At 47.3% G+C, this 20,210-nt stretch overlaps 1 protein-coding gene across 1 annotated transcript in view; it reads left to right on the top strand.

Moving 5' to 3' along the window:
* Positions 1-20,210, top strand: part of LOC138265366 (dehydrogenase/reductase SDR family member 4-like) — a 124,782-nt gene that overhangs the window by 38,346 nt on the left and 66,226 nt on the right. The window contains exon 4 of the mRNA XM_069213010.1: positions 8,307-8,408. Within this exon, the coding sequence (XP_069069111.1) occupies positions 8,307-8,408 (102 nt within the window). The remainder of the gene's footprint in view (positions 1-8,306; positions 8,409-20,210) is intronic.

Genomic DNA, 20,210 nt, shown 5'->3' with positions numbered 1-20,210 from the left:
TCCCTCTTTCTCCACTCCTAAACTTTCACCCTCTTCCCGCCCCAGTGTCCCTAAGAAGCTTTTCCTCACCACCATTGACCTATTCCCTACCCCTCCCCCCATCCTTCACTTCGGGCCAGGGTGGCCAGAAACCAGCCCAGCACCTCAGCCACCCAGTCCACTGCCACTGTGGTTTCTGCAGCTACTGCAGGTGTGAGAGGCTCCAAGGAGGCACCCGTCAGCACAGCCAGTGTGCCAGCACCACCTGCCAAGGCCAAGAGGGGGCTGCCGCCTAGCAAGGGGAAGAAGGGGACACCAGCCAGCAAGGGAAGGAAGCACCACCAGCCAGCAAGGGGAAGGAGGCACTACCAGCCAGCAAGGGGAAGAAGGCACCATCAGCCAGCAAGGGCAAGAAAAGAACACCAGCTGGCAGAAGCAAGGAGGCACCACCATCTGCCAAGGGCAGGAAGGGGCACACAACACCAGCCATGGCACTTCAGCTGTCCGAGGCTGCAGGGGAAGGGCTGGAGCCTCCCCCCACCACTGACTGCACCGCCACCTGTGCCACAGCCAGCACCGCCACCTGACCCGCTGCCAGCAGCACCACTGCCAGCAGCTGCAGCCCCAGTGGGCAGCCGTCCGAGGCTGCAGAGGAAGGGCTGGAGCCTCCCCCCACCACTGACAGCACCGCCACCTGCAGCGCAACTGCCACTCAATGGGCAGCCATCACCGCCAGCGAGCAGTGTGTAGTAGTGACTACATGTGGGTGTGACACCCAGGGGAGAGACTGTGACTTTGCACCATCCAGGATGACGCACACTGGGCACAAAGCCCCCTCCAGAACCAGTGGAAGAAAGCATCCACTCACCCCCTCCTTGCCAGGATGAAGCATACTGGGCACAAACCCCCCTTCAGAACCAGTGGAAGAAGGCATCCACTCACTGCATCCTTGCCAGGATGAAGCACACTGGGCACAAAGCCCCCTCCAGAACCAGTGGAGAAGCCATCCCCTTGAGAGACTGTGGCTTTGGCCTCCCCAGAATCAAGCAGTGGGCAAACCACCCAATAGAGATATTGTGGCTTTGCACTCCCCAGGACCAAGCAGTGGGCAAACCACCCACTTGAGAGACTGTGGCTTTGCACTCCCCAGGACCAAGCAGTGTGCATGGAGCCCCCTCCAGGCCAGTGGCGTTGTACCATCTTCCGGCTGAGGTGCCTCCCCATTCCCCGTCCCCCTGAGGTGCCTGTGTGTTTTCGACCTGATGCCCCTGCAGTTTTCTCTCCATATTGAGGCAGGAGTCAAGTGTGGTCTTGGCCTATGTGTTATGGCCACGTGGGCCACGGACATTTTGGAGTGGGCATTTTCCCTCCTTTTGTATATATTGTACATATTGTTTATTGATTTAAGGACTTATTTATCTAAAATTGTACTATTACACTCATTTTAATCCATTCCTTTTGTCCTTGCCTTATTCCTGAGGGTTACGGGGTGTATATGTAATGTTGTTGCATCTGTATGTGTGTATGGTGTTGGGAGTGAGGGTGGGGGTGGGGGTGTTGCATGTGTGTGTCACTCTCTTTTTCCTCCCCCCTCCCTTGTGTGCTAGGTGCAGTACTCACCGTGGTCGTTGTCACCGGTGTTGGTGTTCCTGGGGTATGAGGAGGTACACCAGCATTGGAAAAATGTGCATCTCGGGCTCCATTGCATTGTGGTTCTTCCTTGAGTGTTGAGAGGTGAGTCGTTTCCCTGCAGTGTACTGTTTCCGCAGGGCTTTTAATGCCGTTGCTACCGCCCGGGAAAAAGTGGCGGATAGGCCTCCTGTAATGCTATGGGTGGTACATTGTCTTCCGCCTGGCTGTTGGCGGTTACCGCCGTGGTGTTTGTTGCTACCACCATAGCGATCAGTGTGTTAAAGTGGCTGTCTGTGTTGGCGGTTTCCCCCATGGTCATAATTCAATTTTTATTACCGCCAGCCTGTTGGCGGTATTACCGCTGCTTTATCACCGACCGCCAGGGTTGTAATCAGAGCCACAGTGTTGTGATGATCAGTATACTGGTGGACCAGAGTGTTGTACAGTGGAGCAGCATAGAGTGGAATAGCATACAGTGGAACGGAGTACAGTGTAGTGGTGTAGAGTGGAGTTTGATGCAATAGACTGACATAAAGTGGAATAGCGTAGAGTGGAGTGGGATAGAGTACAGTTGCATACAATGGAATATCGTACATTGGAGCGGTGTAGAGTGGAGTGTTATACCAAGGAATAGTGTACAGTAGAGTAGCATACACTGAAATAGCATACAGCAGAGTACTGAGCAGTGGAGTGGCATGCAGTACAGTGGCGTGTTATGTAGTGCCATAAACTGGAGTGGAGCAGATTGGAATAGCATTCAGTGAAGAGGTGTAGAGTGCAGTGTCGTACAGTGGAGTGGCATACAGTAGAATGGGGTACAGTGAAGTTGTGTACAGTGGAGTAGCGTACACTGGAGTGGGGTACAGTGGAGTGAGGTAGAGTAAAGGTTCATTGAGTTGAATAGCTTGTAATAGAGGGGCACAGAGTGTAGTTGTGCACAGTGGAATACCATATAATGGAGTGGCATAAAGTCAAGTTGGGTACAGTGGAGTGGCAGTAGAGTGGAATAGCTTACAGTGGAGTGGAGTGGCATAGAGTACAGTAGAATAGTGTACAGTGGAGTGGCAAAGAGTGGTGTAGTATAGAGTGTGGAAGAGTAGAATAGTGTACAGTGGGTTTTTGAAGAGTGTAGTGGCATAGAGTGGAGCAGCGTACAGTGGAATAGCGTATTGTGGAGTGGTGAAGAGAGCAATGGCACAAAATTAAGTGTGGTAGAGTGCATTAATGTACACTGGAGTAGTATAGAGGCATAGAGTGATCAGCATGCGGTAGAGTGAGGTATATTATAGTGGCATACAGTAGAATAGTGTAGTGTGTAGAGTCGTACAGTAGTGTGGCGTAGAGTGGAATAGAATATAGTGGAGTGGCATAGTGCAGAATGGCATACAGTGAAGTGGCATAAAGTTGAGTTGTGTACAACAGATTAGCATAGAGTGGAGCGACAACAGTGGAGTTGCATGCAGTGGAATAGCGTTGAGTTGTATAGAGTGGAGTACCTACAGTGGAGTGACCTAGACTAGAGTGGCATACAGCGGAGTGACATTAAGTGGAGTGGGGTAGAGTACAGTTTCATAGAATGGGGTGGTGTAGAGTGAAGTGGGGTAGGACTGGATTGCATAGATTGCAGTGTCGTACAGTGGAGATGCATATAGTGAAACAGTGTAGAGTGGATTAGCATACAGTGTAGTGGAGTATGGTGTAGTGGCAAAAACTGGAGTATCATACAGTGGAGCAGTATACAGATGAACCGGGACAGTGGAGCTGTGTACAGAGCAGTGGTATAGAGTGGAGTTTTGGTAGAAGAAACTGGCATACAGTGGAATAGGGTAGAGTGGAGTGACATACAGTAGAGTGGCAAAGATTGGACTGGCATATAGTGGAGTCAGGTACAGTGTATGGTGCACAGTGGAATAGCATAGACTGCAGGGCATAGAATTGAGTATTCTACAGTAGAGGGGCATACAGCAGATTAGCGTACGGTGGAGTGAGTGGGAGTTAGTGAAGTAGAGTGGAGTGACATAGATTGGAATAACGTAGAATGGATTGGCATACGCTGGAATAACATAAAGTGGACTGGCCTGGAGTGGAATGAGATAGGGTGTAATAGCATACAGTGGAACAGCATAGACTGGAGTGGGGTAGAGTGCAGTGGCATAGAGTGGAGTGTTGTTGAGTGGAATACTGTAGAGTAGAGCATTGTACATCAGAGCAGTTTAGATTGTAGTGGCATGAAGTGCAATAGTACACTGTGAGTGGCGTACAGTGGTGTGTTGTAGAGTGTAGTGGCATATAGTGAAATAACATAGTACAGTGGATTGGTGTAGAGTGGAATAACATTGAGTTTATTGCCATACAGAGTACTGACATAGAGGAGAGTGGCACATAGTGGAGTAGCATAGAGTAGCGTGGCAAGAGTGGAGAATTGTAGAGTGGAATAGTGTAGAGTGTAGTAGCATAGAGTGTAGTGATGTATAATGGAGTGACAGAGTGGAGTGGCCTAGAATGGAGTAGTGTACAGTGTAAAAGCGTACAGTGGATTGTCATAGAGTCGAGTGGTGTACAGTAGAGTGAAGTAGTATATACTGGAATAGCTTATAGTGCAGTTTTGTACACTTAAGAGGCATTCAGTGGAGAGACAATGAGTACATAGCATAGACTGTAGTGTGATAGAGAGATGATGCATACAGTGGAATAGTGTACAGGTGATAAAAGTAGAGTGGCGAGGCATATAGAGGTGTGATGTAGACTGGAATGGTGTAGAGTGTAATAGCGTACAGTGTAGTGGCGTAGCTTGGAGTGGCATAGAGTGAAGTGTTGTAGAATGGAGTGTGGAAATTAAAACCAAAGTAGTGTGAAAATGTGTGGACAGATGGAGATGTAATGCGCAGGTAAATACATTGTGAGGTGTAAATGGTAATTTTTGGTAGTATGTGTGATTAGTGAAATTAGTGTTAAAGTTGTGAGTTTTAAAGACTTAGGTCACTTAGGCTTTAGTGGGATATTGAATAATTGTTCAATTGTGCTCTATAGAAGATTCCTTGATATTTTCTGAGGGCAGTCTGTAGCACTTACAGACTGGGAACCGAAAGCAGCCCTGGCAAACTTTGTTGGACCACCCCCCATACATTGAATATAGAGCGAACCTGAACACTACAATGAGTCTTGGGGTGTTCTCCCCCAAAAAGAAAATTTGGGAAACAGTGGCAAAAATGGTGCATTCTACAACAATGTTTCATTATATAATCAATAGTATTCGTTTAAAGCATAGTAAAAGATGACCTTACAGTGCACCAGGATACAGCAATCTTTAATGATTCCATCACACTCTCCATGGCTCTTTTCTCACATATATTGCATTTGTTTTATAGTGCCTCTCTTACCATCATAGGGTGTTGGAGCACTTTACATCAAACACACTTAGGGACAATGGTGGTCATTCTGACCCTGGCGGTCTTTGACCGCCAGGGCGGAGGACCGCGGGAGCACCGCCGACAGGCCGGCGGTGCTCCAATGGGGATTCCGACCGCGGCGGTAAAGCCGCGGTCGGACCGGCACCACTGGCGGGTTCCCGCCAGTGTACCGCGGCCCCATTGAATCCTCTGCGGCGGCGCAGCTTGCTGCACCGCCGCGGGGATTCCGACCCCCCCTACCGCCATCCAGATCCCGGCGGTCGGACCGCCGAGATCCGGATGGCGGTAGGGGGGGTCGCGGGGCCCCTTGGGGCCCCTGCAGTGCCCATGCCACTGGCATGGGCATTGCAGGGGCCCCCGTAAGAGGGCCCCTACATGTATTTCACTGTCTGCTGCGCAGACAGTGAAATACGCGACGGGTGCAACTGCACCCGTCGCACAGCTTCCACTCCGCCGGCTCGATTCCGAGCCGGCTTCATCGTGGAAGCCTCTTTCCCGCTGGGCTGGCTGGCGGTCTGAAGGCGACCGCCCGCCAGCCCAGCGGGAAAGTCAGAATTACCGCCGCGGTCTTTCGACCGCGGAACGGTAACCTGACGGCGGGACTTTGGCGGGCGGCCTCCGCTGCCCGCCAAGGTCAGAATGAGGGCCAATGTATCATACATGTGTAAATAGTGTTTAGAAAATGTTACCTAAGACAATGGAGACTACATTGTGTAGGATTCGCATGTCATCCATACTGGCAGGCACTTTGTAAAGAGTGCTTGGTGTGGGGACACATACACTCCGGATTAAGATTGTAAAACAATGGTTAGGGTTGACTTTATCAATGAAAACGTATTTGAAACCAAACAAACCCTTTTTTGAAAAATTAGGATAGTCAAAGACTTGGGGGAAAATATAACTTCCTAAACTGTACCATGCAGTTTGCATGCAGCTCTATGATTGCAGTTCACAGCTCACTATGCTAGTTTATGATTGTATGTTATGAACAGCACAGTAACAAAAGGAGCTCTGTGACAAAAGCCCTATCCCACTGAGCTATGCACATAAAATAATGTTTTGTGATCTGCATGGTACATAGTCTCTGTGCTACCTTAGATGAGTCAAAACTGCCCCTAGACAAAATTTCGATCTCTCTCCAGCATTAATCACCAGAGTTATCTTGGCACTTTTGTTGTTGTCTGAAAACTGTTGGATATATAAGGAACTCTTTACAGTTGTTGGGCTTGAGAGCGACTGGACAGGCTCCCAGTCTGCCTGGGAGCACCCTGACTGGGCGCTCTCAGCCAATCCTGATGCTGCGTCAGGAAGGCCTGTGCCTGCAGCAGCGATGAGGGACAGAGGAGTGGCAGGTGGCGGAGGTGGTAAGTGTTTCTCTTTTTATCTCTTTAATTTTATTTTTATTTACACCCCCCCAGCACAGCCCCACCCCTCTTGTTGTCACCAGCTGCAACTGCCTAATTCAGATTCACGTCAAACTCTGCTTCTCTTCTCTGAGCCAGATTTACAAGGCCATAGCTCCTCCTTGCGCCACACTAGCGTCATTTTTTTTTACGCTAATATGGCTCAAGGAGGCAATTTTTGCTGCGCCATATTTACATATGCCCATAGGTTCCTCCCACTTAGTTTAAAATAATCTTTACTGATATGGTAAGTGAACAAAAACGCAGGAAAAACATGTTTTGAAGCACTTTTAATGAATAACAGCAATTAGTAGTGGTTGCATGTGAGTAGAAAATGTTTCTGAAAAATGTATTCTAGAACCCCTTTTCCTCCTTTTTTTGCCCTTTGTTTACATACCCCTTACTCCCACTTCCCCTTTACTCTCTTTGTTTAACTTCTTACCACCACCCCAGCTTTACTCCCATTATTAATGCTTCTTTTTGCCATGCCACTCCTTTTTCAGATGTCTTATTCCCACAACTTCTATACTCCCTCTTTCAAGTCACTTACTCCCCCTCCCGCTTTACTTGCACCCCATACTCCCACACGTGTTCTCCCTTGTTTCAAATCCAATACTCCATTTTCCCTTCTCACTTCCATATAATATTCTACTGTAAAATAAACATTTACCCTTTCCACTGAATCATCATATTTTCGTGGGAAAGGTGTCTCGACATTTTAAATTTCCTGTAAAATGAAGGTTGGTCAGCCTGTTTTTATCAAACTGATTTTCTTCACTTTTTAAATTAATCAAAAGGATAGATTTTTAACAACTGTAATCATTGTTTGTCTTTGCTTTCGACTTTAAGGAAGGCCTATGTCTAACAGCCAACCTAGAAATTCCAATGAGCACTTGCACTTTTACTCATGCGTGCCGCATACATCTTAACTGTCACATTTGCACTTAAAACCCCACACTGTCCCATGCATTTTGTAGGGGAGGTTGGGGTGCACATGTTGGGGAAGGCATAGCACTTTAAGACACTCCCGTTCTTGATTCTAAGGAAGGTCTATTAGACTGTTTTTTCTGTGGCCAATTCATAACTTGTAATATGCACTTGCACTCTAACTCCCACATTTTTCTATGCATCTTCGTTGGCGGATTTGCACTTTAGTCCCTACACTGTCCTATGAATTTAGTGGGAGAGAGGGTGCACATGTTGGGGAAGGGACAAGCACTTAAAGGTAGTTCTCTTTACGACTATAAGGAAGGTTGATCAGAGCGGTTGTCTTGCCGCCAACTCAGAACTTGTAATGAGCACTTGCACTTTAACTTCCGTATTGCCCTATGCACCTTAACCCTTTGTTTTGACTGGCAGCCCTCGGTGCATACGTGCTATTTATGGCCAACATTATTAGGTATGGCAGAGAACATAAGGCCTAGGGTTAGTTGGGTATGTAGTAGGGTCCACCTCATAACTTATTTAATTGAAGCTTGGCTATAGAGGCTCACAAGGCTGGAATGTGTTATTTTAAATGAAAGTATAGATGGAAAACGTTGCAGTGCAATGTTAATGAAAACAGACTTGGATGGTAATGTTTTATGTGTTTTACAATATGTTTTATGCAATGCTTTTTATTACCCAACCAATAAAAATGTTTTTGACTTGATTGTTGATTGGTGTATACATTTTTTCTAAGCAGGAAGTGCAACATTCCAATCAAAAGTTTCCGCATAAAAGGTGTGGAGAGAAGATATCTTTGTTTATATGTTCTCCAATATCTACTTTCATGCCAGTATTAAGTGTGGTCTCAAACCTACCTTAAGGGTATTTATTAAGATTTATGTTGTTTAAGGTCTGCACCCTACTCAATTAATTGTCTGATCTTGTTTTTTATTAGGCTCTTGACAAATATGGAGGAATCGACTATCTTTTCTCTAACGCAGCATATGACCTCGCTCCCAAGAATGTTTTGGACTCAACAGAAGAAGAGTGGGACACGGTAGGAACATAATATTCTAATTTTCAATGATTTTAGGTAACTTTTCGATATGTGTCCCCCAACAGTACTCATTTTATTCTCATCCTCCAAAATGGTACTTGTATTTAATGCAATAAAAAGATTCCATGTTCTCCACATATCATTACTAAGCTGTGATGTTGAGTACACTCCTTAGCAGAGAGGCTGATCCTCCGTAGCATCCTGCACTCGATCTTTGAAAATGAGAGAGTAAGTGAGTGTGTGATGGCTTGTGGGCCAGGAAATACCAAACCTATTTTTTCCAGATCTGGATCTGCACCTGAAGAGGGGCAGGGACTATGGGCAGAGACACAGACAAGCCCACACCCATCTGCTCCAGCATTACAGAACCAGCATACAATGCTCCACAAGATAGGCCACGACTTCTATAGAACCACACTAGCAGTCCCCACGAGAAATTTACAAGCATATGTAGGTAAACCCAGGGATCAACCTGGGGTTCTGGGTCCTAAAGGTTGTTCCACATTCTGGAGAGTTTAACTTATAATTGAGTTAACTCATGGAGAGATACTGGGTAGAACCCACTTTGTCTAGTAAGGTATATAAAGTTAATGGAATTTATGTTGCTGGATCTATTATAAAATAAGATATTCAAGGGAAAGGTCAGGGAGACTTCTTTTTACTACATGCAGGTCTTTTACCCACTTAGAATACTCCACTGCTATTACAAGTCACGCAGGTGTTGCTAAAGTAAAAGTAACCAAAATCTCCAGTAGTGGGATCTGCAAGACTAGTTCATCGAAATCAGGGGGAAGCCCATAGATGACGAGTACTAAAAGAAAAAAATAGATCTAGAAAAATGAAAGAAAGGATTAGTGCATGAGAGCCTGAGAGATGAATATGTTTCAGGGAAGCTATAGACATATAACACTTGCTAAAGGTTTATGGAGACACTGGTTGAACCGAAAGCAGAACAAATAGCCTGAGAGTCAAGGGGGGAATTAAAAAGCAAGAGGGGAGCACAGTTGCAGAGTGGAGCAGGGGTACTGCAGGCTTCCTTTTGGTGCTTGGTGTGGTAAGGTAATAGGTGAGGCTCTTTCAAAGCCTCCCTCCTGGCCTAGCCCCAAATACGCTTTTTCCCCTGCTTGTTCTTGCTCCCACTTGCTTTCCTTCCCTTTCCTGCCTGTCTGCTCACCCACCCAGCATTCCTAGGAGGGGCTGGTCGGTGTTCAGAAGAGGCTAGATGACCTGTTCCCATCCAACCCAGTCATCCAGTAGAGCTCGCTGAGAGTATGATGAGTGGAGGAGTAGAGTGGAGGACGTGCAATTGGAGGTGAGTGCCTGCAGTGTTTGCCACCGCAGGTCAGGGTTTGTGCAGGGTAGCACCAGTTGCGGCTTTTGTTCCTTGGTGCATCATGTGTCAGACCACGCCTTCTTCCAACCTTCAGCAAAATATTTCTGTATAACTGTTGCACTATGGATGTAAACTAGTTCATAAACTTTCCAAAGTCTTTGCTTGAACATTAGCGCAAGCAAACCTTAGAAACCTGAAACCTTCACAGGGTATGTGTGGTCACCAATTCAACGCTTTCCTGGTCATACAGGGAAGGACCAGCAAAGGTAAAGATAAATATCCTTGGTGAGTCTAATGAAGAATGCTCACAAAATCATATGGAAAGTCCCACTGCCAGCTACATTAAAAACGCTATCTGCCCATGCAAAGGCCTTCACATCCCCAATTCTTGGATGCCTCCATGTTGTATAGAGCATTTTCAGTACATCTAGGGCCAGATGTAGGTACTTTTCAAATTGCGACTTGCAATTTGCTAGTCCGAGCGACTCGCAAATTGCAACTCGCAATTTGCAATGCAGAACGGTGTCTCAGACACCGTCTGCGAGTCGCTATGGGGTCGCAAAGACCCACCTCATTAATATTAATGAGGTGGGTCGCAAATTGCGGCCCCATAGTGACTATGGGCACTCACTGACATGGAGGCCTGCTGTAGTCAGCAGACTTCCATGTCCGTGACTGCTTGTTAATAAAGCAGTTTTTTTTTTTCTAGTGTAGCCCGTTTTCCTTAAAGGAAAACTTTTGTTTCGGAATTTTTTCAGGGCAGGTAGTGGTCCATTGGACCACTACCTGCCCTGAAAAAATATTTTGGGGTCCATTCACAAAGGGGAAGGGGTCCCATGGGGACCCCTTCCAATTTGCGAGTGGGTTACCATCCACTTCAAGTGGATGGTAACTGCGACTCCATTTGCGACCACGTACGCGGTCGCAAATGGAATTGCATACCACTGCGAGTCGCAAATAGGAAGGGAAAACCCCTTCCTATTTGCGAGTCGGAAATGCATTTTGCGAGTCGGTCCCGACTCGCAAAATGCATTTCTGCATAGCAAACTCCGGTTTGCGACTCGCAAATGGCAATTTTTGCCGTTTGCGAGCCGCAAACTGGTTGCTACATCTGGCCCCTAGTTACTAAATATAGGCATTAGATAAGAAGACCCAGCAAGTTGAGCAACTTAAACACTAAACATGTATAATTGGAAAATGCTGACCGAAAACTAGTAAGTACTGCAACTAAAGACATTTTAAAAATGTAGCAGTGACCATAATTTTCCCTTAAGGATTAATTCAAATTACCAAGAGTAACTGAAAACAATTTACCACACTGAATGATCTACTACGGCAGACAAAATGTTTATGTGTTAAAAGAGAACTGCAAAGAAGTGATGGTAGACACTGTCGGAATGCCATATTGAAAGATTGCATTTATTTAACTTCTCATTGTTATAGACCACAACTCAACCAAGAAGGTATAAGAGCTATTCGTACAATACCTACCTTCCATCACATAACCACCATCATCGTCGCTATTACTGCATTTTAGCTGCCATACCTCTGCACGTGTACAGACAGACAGATGCTTCACTTACAGCTGGCTCCTGCGATTGCTTAATGCTGCTAACCCTGCAAAGTGCAATGCTTTGCCATGCCCACTGCCCTTTGGCTGGGGTTTGCTGGATCCCGCTCCCAAGACTTTGTGCCTGTGGACCTTTCCTGTGCATATCCCCAAATAACTTTCTGCTGCTCCCTTTGTTTTCTTGTTGGTCTCGCCGTGTTGCTGCAGGGGCTAGCAATGGCTAAGGCTTGAGGCATGGGTCTGAATCTTCTAGGACTGACAGAGAGTGATCTACCACCATCTACTCCCATTTACTGGCTTCCATGCCCCTTCCATGAAGGGAAGCCTCTTTCTCTTTCCACTGACTACTGTCTGCATTTGGTGGCATTGCTGTGTAGCTTCAGCTCCCTCCTAATTTCTACTCTGCAATACCTCGATCCTGCTGTGCTGCTTTAGGGGCCTGAACTGATCTGGAAGTTTGTGCAGCTGCCTCTAGTGCATTGTGAGGGGGAGCTGGCCTCTTCAGTGACTGGACCACTGGATCATTGGCTTCTTTACTTTCAGATCCTCTCACAGCTCAGCAGATAAGGACATTTGGTAAACTGTCTGGTTTTGGTCTGGGTTTGAGTGAAAACTGCAGCAGAGGATCAGCAGGGTGGAATTGTTGAGGCGGTGAAAAGGTAAACGAGCAAGGAGCAAGCTTGCAAACACCAAGAAAACCAAGCCAAGCTGAAGCAGAGACTTGCTACTGCTGCCAAGGTTGCTTTGCTAGCAGACTCCACCAGAAACCACTGGGCATCTTGTAGCCTGGAGGGGAAATCTAAGAAGGTCAGCCAAACATCCACATGCAAAAGCCTGCAAGAAACTAAACAGAGCCTAAACGTAAAAGGCACCAAAAAATAATCTACAAGGAATTTGAAAGGAGTATGAAAGGATTCTTTATAATCCAGACCTGATCCAGTCTTTTCCATTTTGGACCATTGCTGCTATGGAAGCGGTTTGGTCTGCTCATGCCCTGGGGAGGTTGGACTCATCCCCGCCTAGGACGACCTATTATATCCTGCCAGTCACCCTTTATTTCATTGATTCTGGGAAGCCAGTCTTTTGTAGTGTTCTGGGGTTAACAGATAAGGCGACTGCCCAGTCAGTTCAGACGGAGGCAAGCATTTCAAGAAGGCGGCCCTGATGTGGCTTGTAGCAAATTGCCTTGTGGCAGTCGATCTGATCATCTTCAGGAATCTGGCAACTTGGCTTCTATATTGTTACCAAGCACTGGGATCACCTGGCTCAATAAGATCTAACTATCCAGGTGCAATGCTTCATGACGGCACACAGCCACTGTTAAATTTCAACTTTAGAAAAGTCCCATATTTTGGGCAAGAGAAGTGGAAAACTTTTAAGATTATCTGTAGCAGTCCTATCTAAAATCATGAAAGTTATCAGACAGAACTTTGAATCAAGATACAAGCTGCACATGCAGTACCTAAAAGAGACCCTATAAGTGACTCTGAGCTTCTCCCGCAGTAGGGAATAATCCAAGGTTATGACCTGATCCATGTCACCTACCTCAAGCTAGAAGCTAAGTTAGACGATGTTACGAATGATTATGCAAACAATTAATCTAACACTATGAAAGTGGGTAAAAAGGAAAAGATTGTTAAACCTGTTGTAAATTAAAAAAAATCCCAGCTACAACTATGCCTCTCCACAATCTCTAGTTGTCTTCAAAAATATGGAAAAGAAATGAAGAAGGCCCCTTGTTATGCAAGTCAGATAAGCCAATAAGTAGTCTCACCCTCGGCCGAGAACTAGGTCAGTTCTATCCCCAACATCATTAAATATAATTGTGGAATACTGTGCCTAAAGTTTGACATTAGAATGTCAGCTCGCAGCCGCCCTAATCTCTACCACTACCTGCAGCTCTAAACTGGAGGAGAATCATATATCAAGAAAGCAAGGGGAAATTGTAGTTCTTGGGCAAGACGAGCTACAATTAGACGTGACAGTTAGGTGAAGTGATCAACTCCATTGGGGCAGACTGAAAAAGGTCTAGTAAAACATGAACCATGCACTCGATATATCAGAAATACAGGGGATGCCATTTCTCGGACGACCGTAAGGGGCACCGTTTTATCCAGTAGGAGGGTTGATGTCCTCCCGGGGGAACATGAAAGGCAGAATTAGAGTTTAACATGGTCTGCTCAGATTATGATTTAGATAGGAAATAATCCATTGATCATAGTGACAATACGATAGCGTTATTCTTATGCTTCACTCTTCTAGTCACCATTTTAATACTGTCATGTTGAGTCATCCTGGTTATTGCAGCTCACGCTTTGCTATCTAAGATGCAGTTGTTTTATTAAACCAATCATTGAAACATATACTGCTTACATCTGTCATTTATATATGAGACTGAATTGTGAATGAGAGAACCGGATGTGACCTGAGTGACCACGACTTCCCTGAGAAGCTTAATATGTCATGCGCTCGGCTGCCCAATCATCCCTATCCTCTGGTAAAGATGAGGCACTGCTAGTTAGCCGGAGCAAAACCCAGATTTAGAGCGACAGGTGTCACCCAGAGTGGGTCAGACTCAGTCTCCCACACCGTGGACGATCTTGCTGCTCAAATTCCAGTAGTCTCATTAGACTAATGAGAGCCTCTGCGACAAAGCCACCGCCAGTATGCTGGCCATCACGGGGGTCAGAGTCCGACGTGCATCCCTTCCTCGTTGGGAGGCCATTGCCACCTGGGCCTCCGCAGTCTTCTGTGCCCAGCGACTCAGGTCCTCCCACCGTTTGTGACAGTTGGTGCTCCACCTTCCATAGACCCCCAGGGTCTGCACATCCTTGGCGATGGCACGCCATAATCCTTTCTTTTGATGGGTGCTGACCTGCAGAGGCAATATACACAGGAAAATTGACTTACACAAACAGTCCTGCCTTTTACACATATGGCCCACCATACCCGCTTCCATCACCATTGGCACACACATGGCCCAGTACACAACCTATACGCCGCCCAGACGACATCCACCCATCCCCCTTACAAGAGGCCTTCTCACACACCACGCCATACTTTCATGCCACATGCATCGTGCCCACAGTGCACTCACCTGTGGTCTGGAGGCCCATACAGCAGTCCGTACTGGGCTAGGACCCCATTCACCAGTCTCTCCAACTCTTCCGAAGTGAAGGCAGGGGCCCTATTCCCAGTCACACTTCCAGACACAGATCACAGCAGAACATGCAGTGTAGGTATTCTCCTGTGGAAGATCAGGCAGCAAGTGTGGAATCAGATAGAAAATGGCAGTCACATCTGCGGCGGTGCATACCGTCTCCGCCGGCGTAGATCTCCATTGGCCACTGTAACCCATAGGGCCCAACTACTGTATAACCAATGAGGAGTTGCACGGTGGTTCCCGACCGCCTCCCGCAACGGCGCACAACCTTAGCGGAATTACCTAACTTCCGCCAGGCCTTCCACACAGGACAGGCGGACGCCATTTCGGGGGGTGGGGAGGGGTCAGGCCCTGCAAATTTGCTGTGTCACTGGTGAAAATTTTACATACTGGACAAATAACACTGACCCATTACAAGTTAACAGCATGCAAAGTTCTGTTGTAGCACCATTGTTTGGTTTGTGACTGGCTCCTCACTCTTTTGCCTCATAGATTGCTACCGCTGCATAGAAATAGGAGATGGAGACATACCCGTGTATAGGCCCTGGTGGACTTGGCATCACAGGAGGACAGGCACATTATCCTCACCTATAGACTGTACAGGGCCACAATCACAGAGCTGTGTGCCCAATTAGAGCCTGACCTGATACCTGCTATCTGTCACCCCACTAGGATCCCCCCCTTGTGCAAGTTCTATCAGTGCTCCATTTCCTGGCAACTGGTTCTTTCCAAGTGACAGTGGGCTTGGCAGCAGGAATGTCACAGCCAATGTTCTCAAATGTGCTGACAAGAGTGCTATCTGCCCTGATGAAACACATGTGCAGCTACATTGTATTCCCCCAGGTTGAAGATTTGGCCACAGTGAAGGCCGAGTTCTGTGTTATGGGATATATCCCCAACATAATTGGGGCGATTGACGGAACCCATATTGCATATGTCCCCCCTGCCAGAATGAACCAGTGTTCAGAAATCGGAAGAGTTTCCACTCTATGAATGTACAGATGGTGTGCTTGGCGGACCAGTTCATCTGCCACGTCAATGCTAAGTATCCTGGGTTGGTGCATGATGCCCTTGTTCTGAGGAATACCAGCATCCCAAATGTGATGTGCCACCTACAGAGGCACAGGGTGTGGCTAATAGGTGAACCCTGGTTCCCACCCAGTAGATTTTGGTGTATGGGCATGATGTGGGCCATATGAGATAGTGTGTGGCTAAATGTAGTCCCTCAATATTTGCAGGTGACTCTGGTTACCCCAACCTCTCATGGCTGCTGACCCCTGTGAGGAATGCCAGGACAAGGGCAGAAGAACATTATAATGAGGCACATAGGTGAACCGGAAGGATCATAGAAAGGACCTTTGGTCTCCTGAAGGTCAGGTTCCGGTGCCTCCATCTGACAGGTGGATCCCTGTACTACTCACCAGAGAAGGTCTGCCAGATAGTGGTGGCATGCTGCATGTTGCATAACCTGGCCCTCAAACGCCATGTCCCATTCCTGCAGGAGGAGGAGGCTGTAGATGCCTGTGTGCCAGCAGTGGACCCTGTGGACAGTGAAAAGGAGGAGGCAAAGGATGAGGATGAGGACAAGAGAACATCAGTGATCAGACAATACTTCCAATGATACACAGGTAGGACAGTGTTACTTTACATTTCAATGTCATTTGTTTGAATCCCTGTGGCACTGGCATGCTGATATTTCCCACCTCTATGCCCACTTACTATTCCCCCTGGAAATTCATTTTGCAGATGTTGGTGACCTTACATATACTCCTGGGGTGAACACTGCAGCCAGGTACAGGTCATCTAAGCTCATTTCCTGTACAGTTGAATTGCAATGTTTGTACCTGTTTCAATGAATACATAATTGATATACATGACATACTCCAAACTTTTTATTTCTTCAAGGGTGTTTATTAAAGTGTTAAAATAGAGAGCGGAAGGTGCAATGGGATGGGGTGATGATGGCGGAAAGTACAGGGTATTGTTCCAGTCTGTTTGTAGCACAGGTGCATTGTCCAAGGGGACACAGGAAGGGGAGCAATGGCAGTTCAAGGTGGACAGAGTGACTGAGTGGGACACCAGGGTTACAATCAGGAGAGTCTCATTTCCTGGTGGTGGTCTTGGCAAGTGTCTCTGGCTTCTGTCTGGATCACAGGGAACGTTTGCTGGGTAGTTCACCTTCTGCAGGGGAGGGGTGCTGGTGGCCTGTGAGTCCTGTGGCGGGGCCTCCTGGCCACTAGTGGTGGCAGAGGTGAAGGGCTGTTCAGATGTGTGGCAGGGGCCCACTGTTCTGTGACTGTCTCCCTCATAATATTGGCCATGTCTGCCAGCATCCCTGCTGTGGAGATCAGGGTGTTGTTGATGGTCTGCAAGTCCTCCCCGATACCCTGGTACTGTCCCTCCTGCTGCTGCCTGTTCTCCTGCACATTGTCCAGGATCTGGCCCATTGTGTCCTGGGAATGTTGATAGGCTTCCAGGATCTCTGCAAGTGCCTTCTGGAGAGTTGGTTCGCTGGGTCTGTCCTCCCCCTTGACACCCAGCAGTCCTCCCCCCAGTTTCCCTGTTGGCCTGTGCCTCTGTACCCTGAACCATGTGCCCACTGCCACTGACCCCAGGTCCCTGATTGTCTTGGGTATGAGGTGTGGTCTGGGGTCCCTGTATAGGTGGACACACTGCAGATTGACGTGTCCTGGGGACAGAGGTGTGGGTACGCTGGGTGGGTGATGTGATGGTGTTTCCTAATGGGGGAGGCTCTGTGGTGGTGTGTGTGTGGGCCCGGGTAACCGGCTGTCCAGAGGTCCCTGATGGGCCAGGTAGGTCATCCTGAAGACCAGGGTTGCTGTCATCACTGTGGCCCTCTTCATTTGAGGCACTGGATATTGCTGGCACCTCCTCTCCACTGACATTGGCTGGGGTACCTGTGGGGATGTAAATGATGTGTTATGGTTTCTGTGCCTGACATATTGTGCATCTGTGGCTTGCCCTCTTTGGTTGTATTTGCCCTCACAGCTTTCACTTGTGTATGTTGGTGGATGGTGGGATGATTAGTTCTCTATGGTGTGCATGATTTAGTGATGAGTGTCCATGCAGGGCTGTGAGGGGTGTCCATGCATTGGTAGAGCATGCAGGGCTTGGCATTGGGATAAGTGAGATGTGATGGTGGGGTGTGTGTGTGAAGTTGTGGAGTGATGGGAGTTAGGGTGAGGGTGTGTGTATGTGATGACATGCAGGTAGGGGGGTGATAGTAGTAGAGGGTTGACTTACCAGAGTCCAATCCCCCTCCTACTCCGGCCAGGCCCTCAGAATGCAGGATTGCCAAGACTTGCTCCTCCCATGCTGTTAGTTGTGGGGGAGGAGGTGGGGGTCCACCGCGAGTTCTCTGTACAGCGAGCTGGTGTCTTGCTGCAATGGAATGCACCTTTCCCCGTAATTTGTTCCACCTCTTCCTGATGTTGTCTTTTGTTCTGGGGTGCTGTCCCACGGCATTGACCCTGTCCACGATTACCCGCCCTAGCTCCATCTTCCTAGCTATCGATATCTGCTGCACCTGTGCTCCAAATAGCTGTGGCTCTACCCTGACAATTTCCTCCACCATGACCCTTAGCTCCTCCTCTGTGAAACGGGGGTGTCTTTGTGGTGCCATGGGTGTTGTGTGAGGTGTGTAGGTGAGGGTGTGTTGGGTTATCTGTTGGGGTGTGTGATGTGGGGTGCATGAGTGGTGTATAGGTGTGTATAGTGTGTGGCTCTGGTTGTGTCTGTGGTCTTGTTGTCTCTCTGCTGGCAATGGTTTGGAATGGTAAAGGGTTGTGGGTACTGTGTGTGTGTGTTTTATAGTTGTGTGGGTGTGGTGTGTGTATGGGTGTCAGGTGTGTGTTGTTTGAATTGTGCAATGTGGTGTTGTTTTATCTGTTGGTGGGTCTTCTGAGCACAGCGGTATGTACCACCAATGGTTTACCGCCGTTGAATGTCCGCCGTGGTGATTCGTGGGTCATAATGTGGTGGGCGTTGTTCTGTTGGCGTAATGGTGTGGGTTTGTATACTGACAGTTTATCACTGAGCTTTGGTCTGGTGAATTTGTGCCTGTGGCTGAATACTGCCGGATTGGTGTGTGTGGGTCATAATATGGTGAACGGATGTACGCCGTGGCGTCGGTAAGTTGGCGGCAGTCAGTGTGGCGGTAATTGGGATTTACCGCCAATAACATAATGAGGGCCAAATTTTTTTACCGCTACACGCTACCTTCAAGAAATCGCAAGGCACAATCACTCAAACTAAGTGACTGTACAATATTGCCATAAAATACACACACATAAACCATTTAATGCTATATATGATGTTTATTGCCCCTAAAATGTCATTCGACTCAGTGACTAAGCCACTGCTCTGGCGTAGCTTGCTAGATTTGGATCTCCCAGAGAAGCTTGTGTCTGTCATAAATGTTCTTCACCAGAGAAACTCATCCACGGTAAGATATGGTCCCGGTGGGGAAGCCACAGCAATGTTAGGATCAATGTTGGCACCAGACATGACTGCACATAGGCACCAGCCCTGTTTAACATCTTTATCAATGACGTTGACAAATTTCCACTGGCCTAGACTTTGAATGTACAAATCTGTGAGGGGCTGAAGATTTCCATCTTCCTGTTTGCGACAATACAATGCTACTGGCCTGCACTGAACTGTCAATGCACAAATTATTGAGATCATTCAAAGATTGTTGTGAAACAAAGTAACTCATTCTAAAACAGAGAAAACTGAGTTTATGGTCTTAAACTACTGACAAACTCAGAAGAATTTATTTCAAATATATTTGTGTGGGGCACTATAACTATTTGGGTGCCAAATGTGATGAAAAAATGTCCTGGACTAAAGGACTGGTGAAAAGGGAGGCTGCACTAGATCAATATGTAAACTCTGCCCTTGGATTCCCTTATACATGAGTATACACAGATAAATTAGACCCCGCATTGGAAGCATACCGAATGAAGGTGGTGGTACAGGTGTGGGAAGCTGGCCTGGTGTGTGGTGAGCACCCATGATGTTATCACCTTATACCAGGTATTTCCTATTAGTGAAGTGTGCCAGTGCTAGGAAGCCAGGGCTCTCTAGAGGTAGCTGGGGATGAGCAGCCAAGACTTCTCTAGGAGACATACAAAGTTTATGCAAAACAACTATAGTCACACAGCTCTTACACACATGAAAGAACCACGAGTAATACAAAAATAAAGATACTTTATTGTAGTACCACAAATACTAGAATACTCAATAGGCGATTCCCCAACTGGAGGTAAGTAACAACACTATTATGTGCACATTAGCAATCAGTAAATAGCATAGAAAGCAATAAGTATTTCTAAAAGCAATACCAAATAGTGAGGGCCCTAGGGGAAGGCCAAACCATATGCTAAAAAAATGAAATGTGAAAAGCAGTCCCCCACTCAAGGAAGTGGAATTGGTAGAAGGGAGCTAGATGAATTAGGATCCCCAGGAGGTGAGTACCAGAGACCCAAGCGACCAGGAGAGCAGAGATAAATACCTCGTTTTCACCAAAACCAAATGGAGGACTTTGGGAAAGGATGATGCCACACCCAACCAAGAATGGAAGACCCCGATGGTGGATCCTGACAGAAGAGGACCTGCAAAGGAAGGGGATGAAGTCTAATACGAGTTGGAGTGTCTGGTTGTGGCAGGAGCCACTACCCACCCTTCTGTGGATACAGGACCAGGGCGACGGTG

The sequence above is a fragment of the Pleurodeles waltl genome, chromosome 11 (genome assembly GCF_031143425.1).
Source record: "Pleurodeles waltl isolate 20211129_DDA chromosome 11, aPleWal1.hap1.20221129, whole genome shotgun sequence".
NCBI classification, from domain to species: Eukaryota; Metazoa; Chordata; class Amphibia; order Caudata; family Salamandridae; genus Pleurodeles; species Pleurodeles waltl.
Note: the sequence above shows the minus strand (reverse complement) of the source record. Positions and strands in the feature narration are given on the sequence as shown.